The sequence below is a fragment of the Cannabis sativa genome, chromosome 8 (assembly GCF_029168945.1).
Source record: "Cannabis sativa cultivar Pink pepper isolate KNU-18-1 chromosome 8, ASM2916894v1, whole genome shotgun sequence".
Taxonomy (NCBI): domain Eukaryota; kingdom Viridiplantae; phylum Streptophyta; class Magnoliopsida; order Rosales; family Cannabaceae; genus Cannabis; species Cannabis sativa.
In genome coordinates, this window is record NC_083608.1 from 34,530,491 (window position 1) to 34,552,859 (window position 22,369).

At 34.3% G+C, this 22,369-nt stretch overlaps 4 protein-coding genes across 4 annotated transcripts; 2 read left to right on the forward strand and 2 right to left on the reverse strand.

The window, feature by feature from the left end:
* Positions 1–1,006: 1,006 nt before the first annotated feature.
* On the reverse strand, positions 1,007–1,612 carry LOC115700170 (uncharacterized). Its single transcript, XM_030627732.2, has one exon. It carries the CDS (start codon positions 1,610–1,612, stop codon positions 1,007–1,009), a length of 606 nt encoding a protein of 201 aa, XP_030483592.2.
* Positions 1,613–3,704: 2,092 nt separating this feature from the next.
* Positions 3,705–11,213, reverse strand: LOC115704505 (uncharacterized). The gene is made up of 4 exons (XM_061103359.1): positions 10,802–11,213; positions 5,117–5,712; positions 4,431–4,961; positions 3,705–4,304 (listed from the first exon to the last, which is right to left on the reverse strand). The coding sequence occupies exons 1-4, from the start codon at positions 11,211–11,213 to the stop codon at positions 3,705–3,707; spliced, it is 2,139 nt and encodes a 712-aa protein (XP_060959342.1).
* Positions 11,214–12,681: 1,468 nt separating this feature from the next.
* On the forward strand, positions 12,682–15,812 carry LOC133030278 (uncharacterized). The gene is made up of 3 exons (XM_061102849.1): positions 12,682–12,774; positions 13,821–13,873; positions 15,033–15,812. The coding sequence occupies exon 3, from the start codon at positions 15,237–15,239 to the stop codon at positions 15,600–15,602; it is 366 nt and encodes a 121-aa protein (XP_060958832.1). The 5' UTR covers positions 12,682–12,774; positions 13,821–13,873; positions 15,033–15,236; the 3' UTR covers positions 15,603–15,812.
* An 844-nt stretch (positions 15,813–16,656) lies between these two features.
* Positions 16,657–22,369, forward strand: LOC115698704 (putative leucine-rich repeat receptor-like serine/threonine-protein kinase At2g19230). The gene is made up of 13 exons (XM_030625848.2): positions 16,657–16,909; positions 17,068–17,617; positions 18,821–19,311; positions 19,415–19,553; positions 19,659–19,730; positions 19,837–19,908; positions 20,011–20,091; positions 20,200–20,357; positions 20,453–20,670; positions 20,999–21,125; positions 21,266–21,328; positions 21,418–21,607; positions 21,714–22,369. Exons 1-13 carry the CDS (start codon positions 16,822–16,824, stop codon positions 22,108–22,110), a joined length of 2,646 nt encoding a protein of 881 aa, XP_030481708.2. The 5' UTR covers positions 16,657–16,821; the 3' UTR covers positions 22,111–22,369.

Consider the following 22,369-nt stretch of genomic DNA (forward strand, 5'->3'; position numbering starts at 1 on the left):
GGCATAAGACTCTCTCTAATGCGTTTTGGTGTCACGTCTATTGTTGTTTTTATTTTCATCTAAAATAAATAGAGAAATGAAATAGAAAAAAAAACATCAAAGGGCTTTCAAAACAGTTTTTTTTTTTTTATTATTTTTACGGAATTCTACATAGAAATTCTTATTGTAACTAATAGAGCAACTTAAATCACAACCAAAATCCGTATAGTAACTCACATGAAAACTACCGAAGAAACCACTTTAGAAATCTAAATCATACATTTGAAAAAAAAAAAAATTAAAAAATAGTATATAAGATAATTTTTCAAGAAATTATTATTTGGGAATGTGAATTGTGAGCTTTTTTTTCAAAAATAATTACAAATGTCAAACTTATCAAAAACAAAAAAAATTACAAATGCCAATGTGCCCCTACTGTTCCACTAAAACATTTAAATAAAATAATTATATGGAAAGTAATTTTTCTTTTAAACAAAATGGAAAGTAGTTTGAGCGCGTGAATTGTACAATTTGCAAACAAATGGGTCCCACAACAAACAAACTAATAATAAAAATTTGACATGTAAGTCTCACTTAGCTAAGGTGTCTTATTATTAGTTAGTGTATCAAACTGCTATTAATTTAATTAATTATTGAATTTCATATAACTTAAAAAAATAATTTTTAAAGAACATCATTAACTAATCGTTAGTACTATTTATAAAAGGTGTTGGACAACATTAGTGTCCAATAACAATGCTTTATGTTAATACTCAATTACTATTTGTACTCCATTAATATAAAACATTGCTACACGTGCCCAATATCTTTTATAGGTAGTGCCAACGATTAGTTAACAATATTATTTAAAGGTTATTTTTTTAAGTTATATAAAATCTAAGACTTAATTATATTAATAACAGTATAACACAAAAAGAATACCAGGTGCCAATAATAGTAGCAATTCTCATTAGTATAAGCGTTTGGTTAATTAATTTTTTTTTTTTGAGGAAAAATGGTAACTTTATTAATAAGAAGATTCAACCATTACAATAGAAAGAAGATCAGCGGGAACATTATCCTCACTAAAAATACGATCTGGATACAAACAAGAGCTACGAGCAAGACAATGTGCAGCTTTATTTACAGAACGTTTAACAAAATTAATTGTGACTAACGACAAATCGGCCATAAGAGAACGACAAGCCGCCACTTGAAGGCCAAAAGGAGAAGGAATATTCACCATGCTTTGGATTGCCTGAACAACAACCAAAGAATCGGTTTCAACCACAACCGATCCCCATTGTTTCCTCTTTATCCAACTCAAAGCCTCCTTAACCCCTACCAATTCGGCCATAGCCGAATCCACACACCCCTCTCGCGAAACTGTGAAGCCTTCAATGAATCGACCCTGATGATCCCGGGCCACCCCTGCCGCTCCAAATCGACTATCATTTGCAAAGATTGCACCATCGACATTAACCTTAATCTTTCTCATAACCGATTTCACCCAATGCTCTAAGTCCATTCTTGAACCCGTAGGAACAAGTAAAGACCCCATTCTCCTTTGTTGAGCATTTCTCCATTGATTAAGGACTACTCTTGCCAATAGAATAACCTCCGCCGCTGACATTGATTTGTCTCGCCAAACCACCTCATTTCGGGCAAACCAAATCGCCCAAAGAACCATCAGTAATTCTTCCTAGGCCGTGGTTGAGTGTTGTAGCAGAATGTGGCTAAACCAATCCCAAAAAGACTCCATAGGCATGTGACTCCAATTTATAACCGAAAGATGCCAACAAGACCGTGCAAAAGAGCATTGCACCAACAAGTGGAAAATAGTCTCACGCACCTGGTTACACATAGGACAAATTTGGTCAAGAGGAATATGTTTGGTAGTAAGTTGAACCTTAGTAGACAAACAGCCAGATAAAGCACGCCACATGAGTTGGTGCACTTTGGGAGGGACATGAAGCTTCCATGCAATTTTCCATATCTTAATCTCAAAATCACTCGTATTAGTGATCTCCGAATGGTGCAACAACCGATATGCCTCTCTCACAGTATAGAAACCATGAAGATCCTTATGCCAATACCAAGTGTCTATGGGAGTCTCCTGATCAATGTTGGTTCGAAGGATAATCTCTTTATCTCGATCATTGAATATATCCGAGACCACCTCTAGATCCCAAGCCCGTTCTCCTACCACCATGAGATTATTAACCGTCCACGTCTCCATACCATTGGCTAAAGAAGTAACCCACGGTTGAGAGTCATCTGCAAGCCATGGATCAAATTGAACACTAATGTTCGTACCTGGACCAACCACCCTACGGGCGCCCTCTTTAATCAAAGCTTGCGTTTCAAAAATACTCTTCCATATGAAGCTAGGATTCGGCCCAAGAGAAGCACTCAAAAAAGAACCTTGAGGATAATAACGGGCCTTATAACCCCGGCTAACAAGAGAAAGATCATTTGTAACTAACCTCCAAGCTTGTTTTCCCAACATGGCTAAGTTGAAATCCCTGAGATGTCGAAAGCCAAGCCCCCCATGATGCTTATGACGGCATAACTTCTTCCAACTCACCCAACTTACCCCACGGTTTTGATTGGATCCCGAACTCCACCAATATTTGCTCATCATACCTTCTAACTTATTACAAGTTTCCACCGGTAGCAAGAAAACAGACATAGCATAGGTAGGAAGAGCTTGCGTCACTGTTTTGATCAACACCTCTTTTCCCGCTTTTGAGAGCAACCGACCTTCCCAACTCTGAATTCTTTTCTGCATCTTGTCCTTCAAAAAGCCCAGAATAACATTCTTATTACGACCCATAACACAAGGAAGGCCAAGATACAAACTATTTTCAGGAGCTTCATTCATGCGAAGAAGATGATACATTTCTTGTCTAGAGGCCGAAGTTGTATTGAGGCTAAAGAAGATAGTAGATTTTGAGTAATTGACACACTGACCAGAGGCTTGTTCAAATAATTGAAGTAGAAGAAGAACACTACGCGCCTCCCTTTCAATAGCCTTACAATAGATATAGCAATCATCCGCAAACAACATATGAGATATTATAGGGGCACCGTTACACACATGGCAACCATGAAGGACTCCCCCGAGCTTCAAATCTTTTTATAAGAGAAGAAAATCCTTCAGCACACAAAAGAAATAAATAAGGAGAGAGCGGATCACCTTGTCTAATACCCCTTCCAGGAACAATCGGCCCCATCTCACGACCCCCATGCGTAATAGTGTAAGTAACCGTTGAGACACAATGCAAAATAAGATCAACCACACGTGCATCAAAGCCCATTTTTAGCATTATATTCTTAAGAAACAACCACTCAACACGATCGTACGCTTTACTCATATCAAGCTTAAGAGCCATATAACCTTCCTTGCCAACTCTTTTCCGCTTGAGATATTGCATCACCTCGAAGGAAATCATAATATTATCAGTTATAAGACGTCCAAGAATGAAAGCACTCTGATTTTCTGAAATGACAGCAGGAAGAACATGCTTCAGTCGATTAGCTAGAACCTTGGAGCACACCTTGTAGATGACATTACAAAGAGCAATCGGGCGCATATCACCCATAGTAGTGGCATTTTTCTTCTTAGGAATCAACACTAAATTAGTATGATTGAGACCCGCAGGCAGCTGACCAAATAAGAAAAAAGAGCGGACCTATTTGATGACATCATTACCCACAATTGACTAGCACTTTTGATAAAATCCCGGAGTCATGCCATCGGGTCCAGGGGATTTATCTAGGTGCATCTGAAATAAAGCCTTTTTCACTTCTTCATCCGTCAAGGGTTGCAAGAGAGAGTCATTCTGAAGTGGAGTCACAGTTGCAGAAATCCCATCAAGAACGTCATCCATAGAACAGTTAGAGCTAGTAAACAGATTCTGGAAGTAAGAACACATGACATCAAATAATCCCGAATCCCAGTCAACCCAGCTTCCATCTTCACATTGGAGTTTATCAATAGCATTCATACGGCGCCGAGAAGAAGCCATTGCATGAAAGAATTTGCTATTTTTATCCCCCTCCTGAAGCCACAATTGTTTCGATCGTTGACGCCAAAACACCTCCTTCTGAGTGAGAACTTCAAAAAGTTCTGTCTCAGCTTCTTTATACTTAGAAATTGCATCAGGATCTCTACCTTGTTTCCACCGCCTCACCTCCTTCTTCCAATATTTTATACGGGAGGCAAAATTACCCGAGTAATCTTTGCCCCAATCCGAGAGAGATTCCCCACACCTTTGTATCTTTTCTTGAATACCCGCTAAGTTGTACTCCTCCCAACACTCCTTTACCACTTAATAACAAAGAGGTTCCCGAAGCCAGTAGTTTTCAAAACGAAATTTACGACTGCCAGAAACTATGTTATGCCGAACTATATCAAGGAAAATGGGACAATGATCAGAAGAAGATACCTCAAGATTAATAAGTTTAGCCCGTGGGAACAGTTGGAGCCACCTTTCTGCCACCAAAGCGCGATCTAAACGAACCTCTATCCAGTTATCCGTGCCACGACTTTTCTCCCAAGTGAACCGATGCCCCACAATGTCTAAGTCAATTAACCCACACTCTTGAATAGTGTCTCGAAAGCCATCAACTAACCAGTTTGGATAGGGATGTCCCCCTTTTTTGTCCTCCTGAGATAATACATTGTTCATATCACCAATTACACACCAAGGAAGAGTGTTTCCATGAGCCAACGTCCGAAGTTGCTCCCAAGAAGCCCCACGCAAGCTTCTCTTAGACTCCCCATAGAACCCCGTAAGACGCCACTCCCCAACATCATTAGGCCGAACCTCCACATCAACAAAATTTGTGGCATAGTTCAACACTTTGACCTCTTGCTTATTCCTCCATAGTAAAGCAACTCCCCCGCTCCTACCACATGCATCAACTGCAAACATACCTTCAAACTTCAACTTAGCTCGAACTCGCTCCAACACATCCTTACGACACAAAGTTTCACATAAAAAGATATAATCTGGTTTCCTATGGGCCACGGTATCATATAGGAATTGTATCGCTCGTGGGTTGCCCATCCCACGACAATTCCAACTTAATGTACTCATAATGCCCGGTGGGCCTGGAAACTAGAACCCACCTCGAACTTGTTTTTTGAGAGTCCATTAACATCCATATTAGCACTATCCTCCGCATCCATGTCAACATATTCAGGCCCCCCAACCCCGTCCTGTTGGCGCCTTCTTTTGGACTCAGTAGGAAGCCCACGGCCTCCTTGTCCTCCATGTGGGCCAATAATTCCACCGAGGAAGAGAGAGGGTTGACCTCTCCCACTTGGCACATGATTTCCAAACACAACCGACTTTCCTCTTTCATGGGCATTAGACTTGGAAACATTATTCTTATTGCCATTATTATTCACATTCTCATTAAGAGAAATATTCCCATCATCCACCAAATCAGGAATATCATTAACCATCTTTGACTGTGGATTATTTTCAAATTCTAAACAAGGTAACTTCCCAGATTGCATGGCCGGCCGGTCGTCCTCCTCCTCATGTCGCACCGGGGATGCATGGCTAAATTGCTCATCAGCCTCCGTACCCGTACGCAGATACTGAGAGCTCAATAAATAGTTCTTCCTCCGTGGTTGCGCAGGCATGAAGCTCCCATAGGGTTTAACAATCTCATCTTCAGGTGTATCAAATAACTTTGGACAAAAGTTTTTCGAATGACCTATCAAACCACATATAAAGCAAAACGTCTGTTAGGTTATTTTTAGTATTAATTTTAGATTAAGTTTAGTATATTTTTAATTAAGTTTTAATCGTGTTTGGAGCATTTTTACACTTGTTATCTTTTATTTTTACAGATTTAAAATAGAAGAAGATTAGAAAAATATCAGAGAAAAAGATGGGAAAAAGATAAAAAATATCATGATATTTTTTATAGAGAAAATTGTGGAAGCCGAAACTTCAAGCCTGAATTCGACGGTTTTCTGATTGGATTTTGGAAAAAGTCAAAACATAAAAGTTCTAGATCTCTCTTTTATCTTTCCGGAACATCTTGAATCGTTCAATTCCGAGCAATATTGAGAGAGTTATGGTCCAAATACTATCAGTCGACGCAGCAGAAAAAAATATCTCGTTTGAGGTTTCCCAAAAATTTAAATTCGAGTGGGAATTTAAATATTGCGTTTTTTCCATATTTTTAGGCCTTCAATGCCTATATAAAGGGAAGAAGGGAGTTGATTTCATCAAGCAATTTTAGAGAGAAAAACAGAGAGAATACAGATGGAAAGTGGAGAGATCAACTGCAATATTGGAGGCATTCTTCAGAGGGTTTTCAGCATTCTTCTCTTCTCTATTTTTATCTCTTTTCTTAAAGTTAATATGTGTGATTGTGCTCTCATGAACATGTGTAGCTAAACACTTTAATTAGGGTTAGATGGATATTGTTTAACATTGTTTATGGTTTTAATATGATTAATTTTCCCCCTAATTTCTATGTATTCTATTTTATTTGTGCTTAATTACTTTTAATTGCCTGATCACCAATTAACTGTCTATGATTTTGATGCGAGATCTGAGAAGTGAGTGTCAAATATGCTATAGTAGAATAGAACTGAATTTCGATATAGGACGAGAGTACCTATATAGTTTAGATAGCTTATAGGGTTTCTGTGTTTAATGCCTGTTGCATGTTAAATTTATCACGAGAGTAGAAAGTTTGCATGTAATTGAGGTTTATATATCTGAGAAGACTATAAATTACCTTAGTAAACCTGCTATTGCATTGGAATTAATATTAGGGAAATAATCATATTAGACCATATTCAATAGAAACAATTGAAATCGACACCCTAGTTTTTATTAACTTTAAATTTTCTTGTATAATTGTTTCTTACTAGTTTCTTATTCTTAATTCTTTCTTTATTTTTTATTTAACCAAATAGAAGTAAAAGTTTAATTTTAACGTACTTAACTACACTCCCTGTGGGATCGACCTCACTCCCAGTGAGTCTACTACTTTAAACGATACGTACACTTGCGTGTGCAAAAATATCGCAACAAGTTTTTGGCGCCGTTGCCGGGGAGTGATAGTTAATATTATTAAAAATTAAATTTTTTTCTAATTTGGTTTTTCTTTTTAGTTTTAGTATTAATTTTGTTGTTTCAAATTTTTATCTTTTTAGTACTAATTTAGTTTTATTTTATTTTACTAATGTTTTATTGATGAGCTTGACCTGCAAGGTAAATCCAGATGCTATACCTTGAGGATTTTGCCCAACAACACAATGAGCCATTCTATTCTGCTTGGAGGAGATTTAAAGAGTATGGAGAGAGATGTTATCCCACTTTCTCAAGTGGGTGCTTTACGTGGCTCTTTTATAATGGACTTAACGATGAAACAAAAAGTTGGGTTGATTATGGAGCAGAGGCAACTGGAGCGCCTCTATTAATGAGAGGCTATGACGTAATCGATCTATTGAATAATATGGCAGATTTTGATTATGACTGGCATTGGGATCCATCACTTCAGGGTTGGAGTCACCAATACCCACCTTATTGCCCAAATTCATCTCAACAATCTGAAAAAGAAGAACAACTACTAGCACTTATGCAATCACTTCCAGGAGAGATTAATCGCTTAACTGACATGGTGAGATCCTTATGTGATAATTCAATGGCTCATGATTCAGAATGTAATAATTCCAATGATGAAAGTTATGAGAGTTATTGCTACAATGAAGAAGGGTCATTAGTTGAGTACAAGGAAGATAATGAGCCTACAATTGAAGATCAAGATCCTTGTGAAGAGGAACTCATTGAATATGAAATCACAAGTGAGGGTATGAATAGCCACGTGGAGAGTGAGCAACAAGAAGAAGGTTTGTTAGATGAAAGAGTAGATACTATGACATTGGGGGATGAGGAAGAACATGGCATCACTGATTCGACTTCATCAATGATATTGACTAATAAACCACCAATAAATCTATATATTTCATCAACACCATATTACATCCTCTGCGAGCTACGAAAGGCTTCTCCCCAAGCTCATCATCCAAAGTCTTGTGTTGTTGGTACTGACTTTGATTCAAACTCATCACTTGCCAAGCTTGAAGGCAAGTACAACAACAATTTTCAAGTTGTCTTGCATGACGCTTATTATGGGCGTCAACCGCTTATTGATGTGGCACCCAGGTAAGTTTCCTTTCCTTTTTCTTTAATGTCACATTGGGGACAATGTGTCACTTTAGTTTGGGGGGAGCAGTGACTTAATTTTTATTTTGAGTTTTTTTTAAGTTTTATGTCTTTTAATTTTTAGTTTTTAGTTTTTATTGTTTTGAGTCAATTTTCTTAATGTGAGCCAATTTAAAAGTAGGTAGATAGCATGATTTGAAAAGTTCACTTATTTTCGAAAAATCCGTGTGCTTGGTGATATTACATTCTTGACTAATTTCAATTTTGAGCATGGAATTATATTAGGTAATTTGCTAGTAATTGAATTGTTTTATGCATGTTGATTGTGGAATGTGGAAAGTTGTTTGGAAAATTCTAGAACTTGCTTGCTTGCTATTTGAGGCGAAATAATAAATTATGCATGATTAGGAAAGTGATTTAGGCAATTTTTTGGATCGATTGTACCTTTCAAGCCATCCTTGTAATTTTTATCATAGTTACCTTTTTTTGAGCCTTAACCTATTCTTTGTTTTACACATATTGAGCATAAAAAGATAAACCCATGAATATCCACAATTTGACCCTAATCATACCATAAGTAGATCTTTAGTTTGGGGGAATTTGGATGGGAAGTTTGTTGTATGTGTGTGGAAAAAGTGTGAAAATTGAGAGAATATAAAAAAAAAAAAAAATTGATTGACAACAACTTGAAAAAAAGGAGAAAAGAAAGAAAAATCTGACAACTAGTGTCAAATCTAGAAAAAAAAAAGATAAATATAAAGTTGTTGCACCCTTGTTGAAGAATATATCTCTCATGTAATTAGAAAAAAGGGTATTGGGATTGTGTGAAAAATATTGTGGGTGACATGATTGGAGAAGCTTATGGTATAGTAAAGCCTAAATGACTATTTCAACTACCTTTACCCTAAGCCTAACATTACAAGCCTAGAAAGACCTTCTGATTCTTGGTTGTGCATTAATCTATATTAGTGGAGAATAGTAAGTATTGCAAGCATATGGAATTTTTGGTTAGTAGATTGATGATTGTAATTGGCATACATAAAGTGGTTTAATTGTTAGTTAATTGCATTCTATGGTTTGATGAGCTAAATGAAAATAAATTGAAATATGTCAAGGGTGTAATTGAACTGAAATTCTGGATTGTATGTATAAGTGAATTTTTTCATAATCATATTATTGAACCTACTTGAAAATTACTCATGTTTTGGAGATTGACTTGTTTAATGTTTTACTCGAGGACGAGTAAAAGCTTAGTTTGGGGGAATTTGTTAAGTTATTTTTAGTATTAATTTTAGATTAAGTTTAGTATATTTTTAATTAAGTTTTAATCGTGTTTGGAGCATTTTTACGCTTGTTATCTTTTATTTTTACAGATTTAAAATAGAAGAAGATTAGAAAAATATCAGAGAAAAAGATGGGAAAAAGATAAAAAATATCATGATATTTTTTATAGAGAAAATTGTGGAAGCCGAAACTTCAAGCCTGAATTCGACGGTTTTCTGATTAGATTTTGGAAAAAGTCAAAACATAAAAGTTCTAGATCTCTCTTTTATCTTTCCGGAACATCTTGAATCGTTCAATTCCGAGCAATATTGAGAGAGTTATGGTCCAAATACTATCAGTCGACGCAGCAGAAAAAAATATCTCGTTTGAGGTTTCCCAAAAATTTAAATTCGAGTGGGAATTTAAATATTGCGTTTTTTCCATATTTTTAGGCCTTCAATGCCTATATAAAGGGAAGAAGGGAGTTGATTTCATCAAGCAATTTTAGAGAGAAAAACAGAGAGAATACAGATGGAAAGTGGAGAGATCAACTGCAATATTGGAGGCATTCTTCAGAGGGTTTTCAGCATTCTTCTCTTCTCTATTTTTATCTCTTTTCTTAAAGTTAATATGTGTGATTGTGCTCTCATGAACATGTGTAGCTAAACACTTTAATTAGGGTTAGATGGATATTGTTTAACATTGTTTATGGTTTTAATATGATTAATTTTCCCCCTAATTTCTATGTATTCTATTTTATTTGTGCTTAATTACTTTTAATTGCTTGATCACCAATTAACTGTCTATGATTTTGATGCGAGATCTGAGAAGTGAGTGTCAAATATGCTATAGTAGAATAGAACTGAATTTCGATATAGGACGAGAGTACCTATATGGTTTAGATAGCTTATAGGGTTTCTGTGTTTAATGCCTGTTGCATGTTAAATTTATCACGAGAGTAGAAAGTTTGCATGTAATTGAGGTTTATATATCTGAGAAGACTATAAATTACCTTAGTAAACCTGCTATTGCATTGGAATTAATATTAGGGAAATAATCATATTAGACCATATTCAATAGAAACAATTGAAATCGACACCCTAGTTTTTATTAACTTTAAATTTTCTTGTATAATTGTTTCTTACTAGTTTCTTATTCTTAATTCTTTCTTTATTTTTTATTTAACCAAATAGAAGTAAAAGTTTAATTTTAACGTACTTAACTACACTCCCTGTGGGATCGACCTCACTCCCAGTGAGTCTACTACTTTAAACGATACGTACACTTGCGTGTGCAAAAATATCGCAACAACGTCGAAGCAAATTCATATTTAAAATTGGCATAAAACCACTCACCACCCGTTTTCTTAAGCTTCATTCGTCGTTTCAATGGGACATCAATATTCACCGTCACTCTGACGCGGAGATAATCCCGCCAAAGACCATTATAGTTCTTAGGATCTGATTCAACAAATGATCCAATGTAGTTAGCAGCTGTAGAGACAATCTTCTCCGTCATAAACCCCGTAGAAAGACCATGAATCTGCACCCACATATCAAGTTGATTAAGCTTTACAGCCTTCGGGTCTCCACCTCGTGGAACTCTACCAAATATCAATAGTAGCCAATTGAAAGTCCAAGGACTGCCATTAATAACACGCTTAATATCGATCTCATGGTAAAACTGAAATAGAAAAAGATTCGACCCCAGTTCCTTAACAAACAATCCTTTACCCGGTTTCCACAACCCAGCCAACGTATGTTTCATGGCTTCGAAATCCAACAATCGCGCATTCAAAAACCTCCCCACCAAACACCAACGATCGTCCACCAGAATTGCCTCCTCAACGTCATCCTCAATCTCGAACCCACACTCTTCCTCGTCGTCCAACTCGATATGACCATACTAGTCATCCATATCCTCCATGGCCGTGCTAGTCGAAGCCATTAAAACCAGAAAAAACAACCCCAGAAAACTGAGAGAGATCAAGACCGATACAAACCTCTGAAGCCTCTGTAATCTAATAAGAAACGACGAGAATAAACTACACCCTCTACACCGTGATCCACCAATGAAATCGCAGAACAACCCAGTCGCATGAACCTGTAACAAAACGCAGAGAAAAACGCAAAAAGACGAACGATAAACCCAATCGCTGAAGTCTGTAGCAATCGCAGAAAGAAACCTTCGAAACCTAGAGAGAACCTATCACACATGCCAGCTGGCAAGACTTCTCGTTTGGTTAATTAATTAGTATACATAAATTAAGAATAGTCCTAGCACTTAATCGCTACTCTAAAAAAAGTCGTCGAATCGTTATTAGCATCGACTAGATCTTTAAACTTGAATTAATTACTAGTAATTACTTTATTTAGTTTTTTTTCTCAAAATAAGAGAAATGCTAAAAGATATGAGTTATGCCTAGTACTTTCTTATGTATTATTATCGCTATTGATTCAAATAAATGTAATAAACTTTTAGGGAGTATTGCTAGGCAATCATAAGGGGATATGTCTAAAGGTGCTAAGTACTACTGGTGTCCAATAACAATATTCTCAAAATAAATATAATCAATTTTCCGTATTATATACCTACACTTATTATTGCTAAAAGGCACCACTTGAGTAATAATTTAACATAAAGAATTGTTAAAAAGTATTATTAGTACTCTTTTTGATGTCATACTACTATTGGTATAATTAAGTATCGAATATTATATAACTTAATGAAATAACTGTTAGATTATATCACTAACTTAATTGTAAGACGCTATTTTTATAAAAAGTACTAAATACCACTATTATCCAATAATAATACATTTTAACATAACTATTTTTATAAAATATTGTTAATTATTTACAAAACTTCACCAATGATAATGCTAGATAATACAAGCAAAACTCATTTAATATTTAATTGACAAACTAACCATAAATAAAAATATATAACAGCAGGTTCACGATCATTCTATAAGGGCCCGTTTGGTTGATAGTAATGGGCCAGAAAAGAATGGAATGGAATACTAATGGGCTTGATTCTTTTGTTTGGTTGAAAAATACCAATTTTGGAAAATAATTCCATAGTAATGCAATTCCCCAAACTAACGGAATTGCTTTTCCATTTTTCATTTGGTGGAATTATAATTCCATTCCACACTTTGGCATATCAACAAATTATATCTCTCTTCTACTAGCCATGGTCCAAGCCCAACAAACCCTAACCCTAACAAATTAAAGATTAATCTGCTGCCATTGTTGTGACTGTCTTCTTCGTTCATGCTCACTCTGCAAGTGTCGGGCTTCCTTGATTGGTGGTAGCGTTGCCGGAGGTAATTCTCTCTCTCTCTCTCTCTCTCTCTCTCTCTCTCTCTCTCTCTCTCTCTCTCTCTCTCTCTCTCTCTCTCTTCATTCTCTGGTTTGGTGATTTTGAATCTATTCTTGTTGTTTTGTGTATGAATGTGTGAATCTGTTCTAAATCATTCTCATTCTCTTCGGTCATTATAAATAATTACATTATGAACTAAATCATTCTGTCACAGAGCTTGATTTTTGCTTCACATTCATTGACAAAATTTACAGAGACAATTGCGATTATTATGCCATAAAAACATGTAACAGCACTAATGGGTGCGCTGGTTTAGTGGTTTGCTTTAATACTTTGTTGTCTCATTGGTTTGACTTATATAAGAATCTGTAGCAAAGTTTCTATATGACAAACTAACATTAAAAAACAAACATAAATAACAAGCTGGGATTGGGAACTGTAGTAAATGATGAGAATGATAATGTTGTTGTTGTTTTGGCTATTCCTGCCCCAAAGGGCTTTTGACTCAACTTATGCTGAAGGACTTGCTCTCAAAGCTGCTGTAAAGTGGTGTATGGCAATTAAATTTCCCATTTTAATTATAGAATCAAACTCAAAGTTACTTGTTTATAAAATCATAGTGCTAAGTGAGTTAATCATTCATTATATTGTTGGGAGTTTAGAAGAAAGGAATACACTCCAACTTATTTTAGATGAAGTGTGAATCTCTGTAGTTCGGTGTATATATCTTTTATTTATTGTTTTACTTCCTTTAAGTTTGTTCGAATTGTATTATTATAACATGTTCTTATTTTTGTGGCTGTACTTTTTGATTTATTTAGGGATTTGAGATTGGATTTGGATTGAATTTCCAACAGTAAAGATGCAAACTTAAACTTAAAGTGAGATTGGGTTTGGATTTATTTACTGATAGTTTCAGTCTTTAGTTATTTATCTTCACGCTGCAGTTTTCACAATTCTTCAATCTCACATAGTTTTAGTAGTATATCTCGTTTGAGAGGGTGAATAAAAGCATTTATGAAATAGCTTTGCATTATGTGTTAACTGCAGATTTGGGATATCTGGTATTATTTGCTGTTTGTGTTGCCCAGTGCCCACATCTGGTATAATGAAATCTCACTCCTGTTTTTTTTTTTTTTAAGTATGGTATATTGGACTTGACTTTTGCTCTCTCGTACTGCTCCAAGTATTTTAAGTATAGTATATGGTCATTTGCCGCAGTGATTATGTTTATAGTTGGTTGTTTTGGACATTGACAGTTTAGGAGATTTGAGCCACTGTGTTAAATTATTCAAAAAATTGAACTACATGTATTTTTGTGGTCCACACTGTTTGAAGTCTTATGTTGTTGACATTAATGAAATGTATCCAATTTTATTTTTTGTGTTTTTCTTTTCGATGTACACTAATGTTTAATCATCTGATTTTCTTATTCCCTCAAGATGTCTATTTAATTTTAATATTTACTTTTGTTGCTTTAACTCGAGGTAAGGTCTTTTAACAAAAGTTTAATCAACTGAGTGGTAGTGGTGTTTGACATTACATAATGTGAGATTCATGGGCTAAGCCTAGAATGGGCTCGATTTGAGTGCTCATGGTTTGAAACTGAATCCCATTTTAATTATTGAATCAAACTCAAAGTTACTTGTTTATAAAATCATATGTAATGAAGTGGATCTTGTTGGGATAATATGCTTATTATTATGATATTGGTATTTTAGGAAAACAAAATGAGAAAAGAGAGTAAGAAGGTTCCTAACTTTCTATAGCTATGCAGCTGTAGTGCAATTATTAGTTCCATTCAACTTCAAATATTGGAAAAATATTGGTTTCTTATTTTTATTTTTCACAATGATATCTTGCTCTACTGCCCCTTAAAGGAAAAATGTAGGAGCTGGGTGTTCACAAAGAATATTGAGTTTCACATTTACTTTTATTTATATATACATACATATATTTGATACAATGGATTGTATGAATATTTAGGACTTCATTGTGTATGAATATTTCAGTCTTGGCAAATTAAGTATAATTATTAAATAGGGTGTTTCTTATCTCTGTCATTTAGGACTTCATTGTGTATGAATATTACAGTATATATATATATTTTTAACTAGTGCTTTAAAAATGTTAAACTTTTTAACTTGGCATAATGTTTGGAACTTCTTATAGAATACTTTGGTATGTATACTTTAGAGATATGTGAAGTAAAAGATAGGTTATGCAGTGTGATTTATTGGTTTTTATTTTGTATACATGCAGAGTCATAAGGAAGCAGCCCCATTCAAGATCAAGTCATTCCCTTGGTATGACGACTTGTGTGCAGTTTTTGGCAAAGATCGTGCAACTGGAAAACATGCAGAGACTGTAACAGATGTTGTTGAAGAACTTGAAGCTGAAAAGGAAAACACTACACTTGGAGAAGATGATTTTAGCAATGCTAATAATGTGGATGAAGTGGAATCTATGTCTGTTTCAGATGCAACAAGAGGTGCTCAATCTCACACTCAATCAGATGGGTCTTCAAAGAAGAAAAGGAAAGCTGCAAATCATGAAGAACTTTCAAATGCACTTACACAATCAGCTTCTATTCTCGCAGAGGTAATTGAAAAAGCTTCTATTCGTTTGAGTAAAGCTATTGGTGAAGACTTGAATGAAAAGCATATGCAGCTCGGGAAAGAGTTAGAAAGGACCACTACACTTACTACAACTCAACGTCATAAGGTACCTCGCATGATTATGCAAGATAATGCTCTGGTTTCTTACTTTTTCAGTGTCCCAGATGATGAGAAGGATGAATGGGCGAGACTTCTGATTGATGGCTCTCTTTAGTACACAGCTCGGGAAAGAGTTAGAAAGATCATGGTTATTCACTTTGGTCTAAAATAATTTGCAGGACAATATATATTGCCTTTGACATTCAGTAGTATACAAATTATAATCTTTTGGATCTGGTGTAATGTGTTATGCTCATAATTTTGCAAACAATTATTTTGAGCATAAATATGGGAATTGGACATGAATACTTATACTTTTGAACAAGTTTTTATGTGATTATATAGTTTTTTTAAGAAAATATATGTTAGGTTTTTTTTAAAGAAGTAATATTTTATAGTAAATTCAATAAATATAAATTTATATATATTAATTTTTTTAAATAAATATTAATTTTTTTTTAATACATATTAGTTTTTTTTTTAAAAAAAAAAATATAAATCAATTTTTTTTTTAAAAAAAATATATATACAAGTTGAATATATTTAATTTAATTTTTTAATCATGTTTTAAAAATAATAGTATTTTTGTTCAAAATTAATTTATTCCATTCCATTCCATTATATAGTCAACCAAACATAAGAATTGTATTCAATTATTGATTCCATAAATCTAACCAAACAACCTAATCCTATTCCTATTCTTATTCCATTCCATTACCATTCCTATTCTTATTCCTATTCCTATTCCATTGCTTTCATTACCTCCAACCAAACGGGCCCTAAGAAGTATTATTATTGGGTACTTTAAAGTAACTAACATCACATCGATATGTTGGGAGTGCTTAACAGTTTTTAATTTTATTTATTAAATAAAAATATATGCAATATTAAATTACACTAATATCAACATATCACATAACATATCACATTTAAGTGTTATCATTTTTCGTTTAGAGGCCTTTAAATAATCTCTTAATTTCGAATTCCTAAGTCAATTTTTTGTGTGGCGTAAATTGTTGAATTATTAGCCTAATTGCTTAATTGCTTGATTGCTTAATTGCTTGGTGTTGACTCATATTGGTTCATTTTGATCACATGGCTGAATTTTTGTTCAATTCATAACTAAATTTACAAGAACAAGTGGACATATATAAATATAAATGCTTTACTATACTTGCACAGACCATTTCTTTTTTAAATAAAAAAGTCAGTAACCTTAGGAGTACAGCTCCTGAAGCATTAACAAAACTTGTATTATTACCATATATAGAGGCCAATTGTTAATTATGCCTTCATTCTACTCTTACAGATAGAAATACCACTGGATATATGATATGACGATAATGTTAAAGCATTTTCTCTTTGTTTACATTTGTAGTATTCTAGCTCTCACAGTTCTTGTTCATGCTCAAACTCAATCAGGTAACATTACATGTAACATATGTACATATGAAATAATTTCTAAATCATATTCTAATTGTATGAATCATAAAATATAATGCACATTAGGAAACAACAATTAATTTAAAAATCCCACCACTTGTTTTGTTTTTTTTTTTAATTATTATGATTTGCATTAGGCTTCATCAGTATAGATTGTGGAATACCAGAAAACTCGACATACACCGACAAAGCAACCGGCTTAATCTATGTTTCAGACTTAGGATTTATAGAAAACCAAGTTGGTGTAAGCAGTACTATATCACTTGAGCACCATTCTGACACTCTCGAGCAGCAATTTTCAACACTGAGAAGTTTTCCCCAAGGCCACAAAAATTGCTACACCCTAAGACCAGCAGATGGGAAAGGGAACAAGTATTTGATAAGAGCAAGATTCTTGTACGGAAATTATGATGGAAAAATGATAGTGCCAGGGTTCGATTTGTACCTTGGAACTAACAAATGGGGGACTGTGAAACTAGACAATGCATCTATAACTGCGACCAAGGAGATTATATATATTCCAAGTTCAGATTACATATTTGTGTGTGTAGTGAATACAGGCCATGGCACACCTTTCATTTCGGCTTTGGAGCTGAGGCCTTTGAGTAATTCTACGTATACCCCTGCTCAAGCTGCAGTCCTATATCGACGATATGATGTAGGCTCAAAAAGTAATTCATACATCAGGTAATTGCTATATCTTATATTAACATCCATACAATAAAGAGAGAGAGAGAGAGAGAGAGAGAGAGAGAGAGAGAGAGAGAGAGAGAGAGAGAGAGAGAGAGAGAGAGAGAGAGAGAGAGAGAGAGAGAGAGAGAGAGAGAGAGAGAGAGAGAGAGAGAGAGAAATTTCAATGGTAGGGACACTGATTTTGTCCATATCGTTAAGCATGTCATACATGTTATTGTAGTTATAGTAAACATTTTGTATGCATGCAATTAACTATTTTGAACTTTGTTTGTGGTATCATAAATGGAAGTCTGTTAAGTTGGTTATTAGCATTCTTGTTTCTTATTCTTTTATGTTGTTGAGTTTGTATTGGTAGTAAGTCTATTTAAAGACTTCTAGTTCTTTTGCTGAGGGAGTTTTTTGTGACATAATTTTGTAAGTTTAGAGAGAGAACTGAAAGAGCTGAATTATTGTGAGAGAGAATGCCTTAGAGAGCTGTTTTACTCTGTTTGTGCAGAGGTGTTTGAGGGAGTTGTTTCAAGTAGCCTTAGAGTTGTAAAGTTCAAACTTTCATTCGTTTTAGTGCAAGAATCTGAGTCAAAGATATGGAGTTCAGGCTAGAGAATTAGACTCACTACAATAGGGAGTTGAGCCTCTATAATCTTTGGTGTTTTTCTTTACTTACTGTTTGAACACTTTTATGCTATTTGTTCTTGTTTTTTTGCTGCACTATTTCTGATTTATCAGAGCAATAATTTTCAAAGTCAAACATAACTAATGTAGCTTTTGCTAAGCCACGCTACTATCTTTTTTTTTAATTATTTTTTGTTTCTTTCTGATTTGAAGAAAAAATATACATAAAGTGGGGCCAAAAGACATAAAGTGGGCCCAAACGATGTTTAAGTGTGCAGGGCGTTTGAGATTAGAGTTGGTAGAATTCCAACACGTAGTTAGTAGTTTCGTACCTATCTTTATAAAGAACAATCCCAATTTTGAATCTCCAATCCCCCAATATAAAAATAAAATAAAATAATACTCATATGATATGATACTCCAATTTGAAATCGGAAACAACATTTTGGTTTAAATTTTTTATTAATAAAATTTGTTAATTGAACTTAGAAACCATTTGGAGAGGTAGGTATGATGATAATATATGTTTTGTAGTAATATGGTGACTTCTAGTCTCTAATCACTATCTGATTTTCATTTTTCAAGATACAAAGAAGATGTATATGATCGAATATGGCAGCCCTTTAATTTCCCAGATCGAAAAGTTTTAAGCACATCGTTGGCAATAGACTCTAAGTATACCCAACAGTCTTTCAACCCACCATCAAGTGTCATGGCAACCGCCATGTCTCCTGAAAATGTGACAAGTCCTTATTTTTCATTCTACTTGAAGCCTGAGAATCCAACCGCACAATACTATGTGTACATGTACTTTGCTGAGCTGCAAAAGCTGCAACCAAATGAGTCCAGAGAATTCTACATTTATCAAAATGGGGAGTATTTTAATGGTGATGTTATGCCTACGTCTCTTAACTACTTGTATACTACTACTGTATATAGTCAGTCTCCTATCAGCGGAGACAAAATCGAGTACGATCTCGAACAAACCAAGACATCCACTCACCAGCCTATCCTCAATGCCTTAGAGGTTTATATTGTTCAGAATTTTTCAGAGTCACAAACACATGACCAAGATGGTATGTATATAAATGAATATATATGGGTTGTGCAATGGTAGTTATACTTTTCATTCTTTCTCATTTTCATTTTTATTATTATGTTTTATGTACAAAATAATAGTTGGTGCTATGATGAATATCAAGTCAAAGTATGGAGTGAGTAAAAACTGGCAAGGGGACCCATGTGCTCCAAAAACTTACACATGGGATGGTCTTAATTGCAGCTATAATGGCAAAGATCCCGTTAGAATCATATCCTTGTAAGTTAAATTTCTTCACCTAATGAATTAGCTAGTATAATTATTTCAAATCAGATATAAATTTTAAAGCTTTTCAATTGATCATTCAAATTAATTACTTATTAGGAACTTATCTTCAAGTGGATTGACTGGGAAGATACCTTCTTATATAACAGATCTTACTATGATACAGTTCTTGTAAGTCCATATCTGACTCTGCTCTGTCTTTAATCATTATAATGTCAATATTGGTTTCAATTTAAGACTCCTTATTACTAAAAATGTACATGGTTGATCATTTCAGGGATTTATCAAACAATAGTTTAACTGGAACCGTACCTGATTTTCTTTCCAAATTACAATCCTTAAGCTTTTTGTAAGCTTTTCTAGCTTTACATTATCACATAATGACCTTTGCAGTGACCCCTCTCCTTGCTAGTACTATTTATTTTAACTTATAGTTTCTTATATGATTCAGAGACTTGAGAGGAAACAATCTGACAGGTTCAGTTCCAGTCAACCTCATTGAAAGATCCAATAATGGTTCACTATTACTAAGGTAAAAAAATGACACGAATACATTATACAATTATGTTATAAATTATTATTATTTTTCATCCCAACTCAATTTTGATATGGATTTGTGGTGAACTGTGTTTTATTCAAGTGTTACTGGAAACCCACATCTCTGTTCCATAGTTTCATGCTATAAACAAGAGAAGCATAAAAACTATAATGTTGCTATTATAGTATCAGTCGCATCTCTGTTTGTTCTTCTAGTTGCACTCTTTATCGGATGGAGACTGATAAAAAGAAGAAAAATAGGTAAAATCTTATATCATTCTATATGTATAATGCAACCATGTAATATTGAACTTAATTCTTCAACTTATATATAAATATAAAAATTATTGGAACAGACAAGTACAAAGCAATGAACAACATTGGGTCAGAATTGGAGCGCAAAAAACATCAATTTACTTATTCTGAGATCACAACTATAACAAACAACTTTGAGAAAGTCATTGGAAAAGGAGGATTCGGACCTGTTTATTACGGCTACTTAAATGACAATCAAGTGGCTATCAAGATGCTCTCTGATGTATCAGAACAAGGCTACAAGGAGTTTCGATCAGAGGTATAATTAAAACAAGAATTCAAAACATACACAACTACTTAATTGGTTTGGATTTGGTACTTTAATTTAGTTAACTCCAATGTGACAATTTTTCTTGGTCAATCTACTAAATTAAGAGGAACCATTACACACACTTTGTTTACTCGTATAGTTATCTAGAACTGATCAGTGCTAGTTCAAATCAAAATCCTAGTACTTTTCTTTAACAGCATTCATATGTTCTCACACCTTTTAGACAGGTTTTTATTAATCGAATGACCTATATGGTTTTAACTTATTTTAGATTTGTGTGTTATTTGGTGGTGAATTTACGGAGTTCAATTTACAGGTTTTACTTCTAATGAGAGTTCATCACAGAAACCTGACTAGTCTCATTGGATATTGCATTGAAGACAACTGTATGGGGCTTATCTACGAGTACATGGCTAATGGAAACCTGAAACAACATCTCTCAGGTTCACATTTTTTTCATACTGCACTAAAGTGCACTCTCATATTGCTATTTCAAATCAACAATAAAAGACATTCCTTTTCAAGTCCATTAAAAAACAAGTGAAGGGATCAAACTATATATTTTAAATATTTTGGTTTGCAGAAAAAAACACTTGTATTTTAAGTTGGGAGGATAGACTAAAAATCGCAGTGGATGCAGCACAAGGTTAGTTGTGTATATAAATAGTACATAATGTGTGTATATATAAATTTTGTTGAAATTAATTGTGTGGTTGAGTTTGGTGAAAATGACAGGCTTAGAGTATCTGCACCATGGTTGTAAGCCCCCAATCATCCACAGGGATGTGAAAACTCCCAACATCTTGTTGAATGAAAAATTCGAAGCAAAACTTGCTGATTTTGGACTCTCAAGAGCTTTTCCAATTGAAGGTGGAACTCATGTGTCAACTGTAGTTGCTGGCACTCCTGGTTATCTTGATCCTGAGTAAGTTCTTTTTGCATGTGAACACATAATACTTACACTTGTGTATTAGTAATTCTCATGTATCTTTAACTTATCAATTTGGTTTTTGCTTTTTCATGTAAAATAGGTACTTCCAATCAAATTGGTTAAACGAAAAGAGTGATATTTTCAGTTTTGGAGTAGTTCTGTTAGAGATCATTACAAGTCGGCCTGTTCTTGCAAGAGACAGTGATAATGAGAACATTCATGTATCACAATGGGTTGAATTTATGGTTGGAAAGGGAGAAATTGAGAGCATTGTTGATCCAAGGCTACAAGGAGAGTTCCAAGTCAACTCTGCATGGAAATATGTGGAAATAGCTACAGCTTGTGTAAGTCTAAATTCCAGTGAAAGGCCAACAATGACTCAAGTTGTAATGGAATTGAACGAGTGTTTGTCATTAGCAATCGACAAGGATGACCCTTTACCAAAAACAATGAATAGTCTCAACGTGGATACTGATATAAACCCTTCGCCAAGATAGGCTTTAGTGTGGAGTAACTATATATGTATGGGTGTGAGTCAAATTAGTTTTCATTTCTTTGCGCATAATTTTTATTTATAAGGCGAGGTAATTATGTATAATTTTTTGTTATTATATTTGGAAAAAACATTAGTAATTACATAGTAAAATAGTATTATGTAGTAATTACTATTTTTAACAACACTTTTTAGTAAGTACATTATAATTATGGAGATTTTATAAAAATACTAATTTTTTTTAGTCATTTTTTATATTTTTA